Genomic DNA, 3,216 nt, shown 5'->3' on the forward strand with positions numbered 1-3,216 from the left:
GGGTTCCGGCCCAGAAGGCTTCAGGGGTGGCTGTTAGCAAGATGAGGGCGGTTTGGAGCCCTGTATAAGAGGAAGGACGGGGCCACAGCTGACTGGTATGTATGCCCTGACCCAAATCCTTCTTCCTGCCTTTGCCCTTCACTCATCAACCATAGACCTCTTTCTCAGGGCATCCAGTCTTCCTCTCCCGACCTAACACCTCTCAGACCCATAATCCTCCACAAGCATCCTATCCTGAGGACCTCATTGCCCCTTCCATGCAGACTCCCTATGGCCCCGCTCTGAGACCCCAGGCCCTCTTCCTGCTCACCTTTCTTACTTTTGCCACTGCCCGAAAGGATGATCTTGGTACCCCATCCCCATCCCCCAGCTGTGTCCCCACAGACCTGGGCCTCCTGCTGCTTACCATGGCCAAAAGCGGAGAGGCACTGCCCCAGGGCAGCCCAGCACCGATCCAGGATCCCCACCTCATCAAGGTGACAGTGAAGACGCCCAAGGACAAGGAGGATTTCTCAGTTACAGACACTTGCACCATCCAGCAGCTGAAGGAAGAGATATCCCAGCGCTTTAAGGCCCACCCTGATCAGCTGGTCTTAATCTTTGCTGGCAAAATCCTCAAGGACCCTGACTCACTGGCACAGTGTGGAGTGCGAGATGGCCTCACTGTCCACCTGGTCATCAAGATGCAACGCCGCACCATGGGCACTGAGTGTCCAGCTGCTTCAGGCCCTGCCCCAGCCCCCAGCCCTGGATCATTCCCTCAACCTAGCTCCATTTACCCGGCAGATGGGCCACCCACCTTTAGTTTAGGTGTTCTCACAGGCCTCAATGGGCTAGGCCTGACCTCTGCTAGCTTCTCTGACCAGCCAAGCTCACTGATGTGGCAGCATGTCTCTGTGCCTGAGTTTGTGGCTCAGATCATTGATGACCCTTTCGTCCAGGGTCTGCTGTCCAACACAGCCCTGATGCGCCAGCTGGTTCTCAACAACCCCCATATGCAGCAGCTGATCCAGCACAACCCCGAGATTGGGCATATTCTCAACAACCCTGAAATCATGAGGCAGACGCTGGAGTTCCTACGCAACCCAGCCATGATGCAAGAGATGATGCGTAGCCAGGACCGGGCACTCAGTAACCTAGAGAGCATCCCTGGTGGCTACAATGTGCTCCGTACCATGTACACAGATATTATGGACCCGATGCTTAATGCGGTACAGGAGCAGTTTGGTGGCAATCCCTTTGCTACTTCCACTACTGCTAATGCCACCAGCAGCAGCCGGCCTTCGAGGACGGAGAACTGTGACCCTCTCCCCAACCCCTGGGCTTCCACATATGGAAGCTCAGGTGGCAGGCGAGGCAGGCGTCCTGGAAACCAGGATGTATCTGAAACTAGAAATAGGGTTCCCAACATTCTGGGTAATATAGGGCTCTATGACTATCTTCAGCAATTACATGAGACCCCCCAGTCCCTGGGAACCTATCTGCAAGGCACCGCATCCACCCGCAATCCGAGCCAAGAACCACCACCACCACCAGGAAATCGAATCCCCCCAACTTCCTCCTCTTCCCAGGAACGTGAGGCAGGCCAGCCTCTCCCCAGAGAGTCAGTAGCCATCAAGGGAAAGTCCTCTTGCCCATCATTCCTGAGATACCCCCCAGAGAGCAGTACTGGACAAGATGGAAGCCAAGGTGGTGCAGGGAACGGCTCCACCGGCCACAGCACCAACATGCCTGACCTTGTCTTAGGGCTGGGGCGTTCTGCCAACAGGGTGCCATTCGTTCCTTCACCATCTTCCCCCATGGCGGCTACCCCTGGAATGCCTGAGCATGCTTGGCTGCCCCCACCAGCTTATCCAAGATCCCTGAGGCCTACCAGCATGAGCCAGGTCCCACAGCTGCAGGATGAGATGCGCCGGCAACTGCCGCTACTTCTGCACCTTCAGGCAGCCGTGGCAAACCCTCGTGCCATGCACGCCCTGCTTCAGATTGAGCAGGGTCTGCAGATCCTGGCTACCGAAGCCCCTCGCCTCCTCCTCTGGTTCATGCCTTGCCTAGCAGGGCTGGGAAGTATGGCAGGCGGAACAGAGCCTAGAGAGGGCGCCCTTATGCCTGAGGAGCCCCCTGTAGCCCCAGGTCCTGAGGTTCCCCCAGCACAGGGCTCTGTGGATCTGGACCTCCATTCTACCCCTTTCCTCCAGATGTTGCAAGCTCTAGCTGGTGCCAATCCCCAGCAGCCGCAGCCCGAGACTCACTTCCGGGTGCAGCTAGAGCAACTGCGGGCGATGGGCTTTCTGAATCCCGAAGCCAATCTCCAGGCCCTTATAGCCACTGGGGGTGATGTGGATGCTGCTGTGGAGAAGCTGAGGCAGGCATAGGAGCCCTAGTTGTTCAAACCGTATCTTTTCCTCTGTGCCCTTTCCCCGTATCCCTCTACCCTAACTCCCCCGTTCTTGAATGCAGCTGCACACTATGAACCAAATCCACTATGATGCCCTTTACTGCGGAGACAATGTTGTTCCAGAGTCCGGAAGAATGAGAGCCAGAAACAGGGTGAGGGTGCTGTGAGTGACCCAACCATCCCTGCCACTGTACCATCTCGGGGCCCCAGTCTGAGCTCTGCTTATGCCTATCTTGAGATGCAATTACATCCAATCTCCAGTGTCTGTTGCTGCCCGAGTCCAGTTCTTTGTGGGCTCAGGGGGAAAGGGGCCAGTATGGGAAAAAAGCTGGCGAGGAGAGCTGTGTCTGCATGGGTGGGAGGGCTGGGAGGGAAACCTCAAAGGTTTGAGGTTCAAAGATTTGGGAAGAACCAAGGAGGGTGAGCTGAGGCCTGCAGCTCCCCTGGTGTCCTTCCAGAGGTCCTGTAGGAGCTGCCACCCTGTATTCCGTTCTTTGGAGCGTTCCTACCACCAGCCTGCCTGCAAAGTGGGCACGGTTAGTTATTTCTATCACCCCTGAAGACTATCCCACAGGTGGCTCTCACTTTCTGGATTTGAGGCTGATTCCTGAGTAGATGGGGAGCCCCAAGAATTCAGGCTGAGTTCTAAAATTCCCTAATCGCACAAGGTTACAAAAGTACCGTCCCTGGTGGACACAGTTTGTCCTGGATGTTGTCTTTCTTGCAGCTGCCAGCTCAGAAATGGAGTACTCACCCTGTGCTCAGCATTCTGCTAGTGGTTAGAGAGTCAGTGTGAGACAGAGACATGATCCTCCTTC

General features: G+C 56.1%; 1 protein-coding gene across 1 annotated transcript; it reads left to right on the forward strand.

Moving 5' to 3' along the window:
• Positions 1-407: 407 nt before the first annotated feature.
• On the forward strand, positions 408-2,650 carry UBQLN3 (ubiquilin 3). The gene has a single exon (XM_032427398.1). It carries the CDS (start codon positions 408-410, stop codon positions 2,373-2,375), a length of 1,968 nt encoding a protein of 655 aa, XP_032283289.1. The 3' UTR covers positions 2,376-2,650.
• The last annotated feature ends 566 nt before the right edge of the window (positions 2,651-3,216 follow it).

The sequence above is a fragment of the Phoca vitulina genome, unplaced genomic scaffold (genome assembly GCF_004348235.1).
Source record: "Phoca vitulina isolate PV1807 unplaced genomic scaffold, GSC_HSeal_1.0 scaffold36, whole genome shotgun sequence".
In the NCBI taxonomy this organism is placed as follows: Eukaryota; Metazoa; Chordata; class Mammalia; order Carnivora; family Phocidae; genus Phoca; species Phoca vitulina.

Coding starts and splice junctions, on each gene's coding strand:
- UBQLN3 (XM_032427398.1), top strand. CDS start 408: ATGGCCAAAAGCGGAGAGGCACTGCCCCAGGGCAGCCCAGCACCGATC.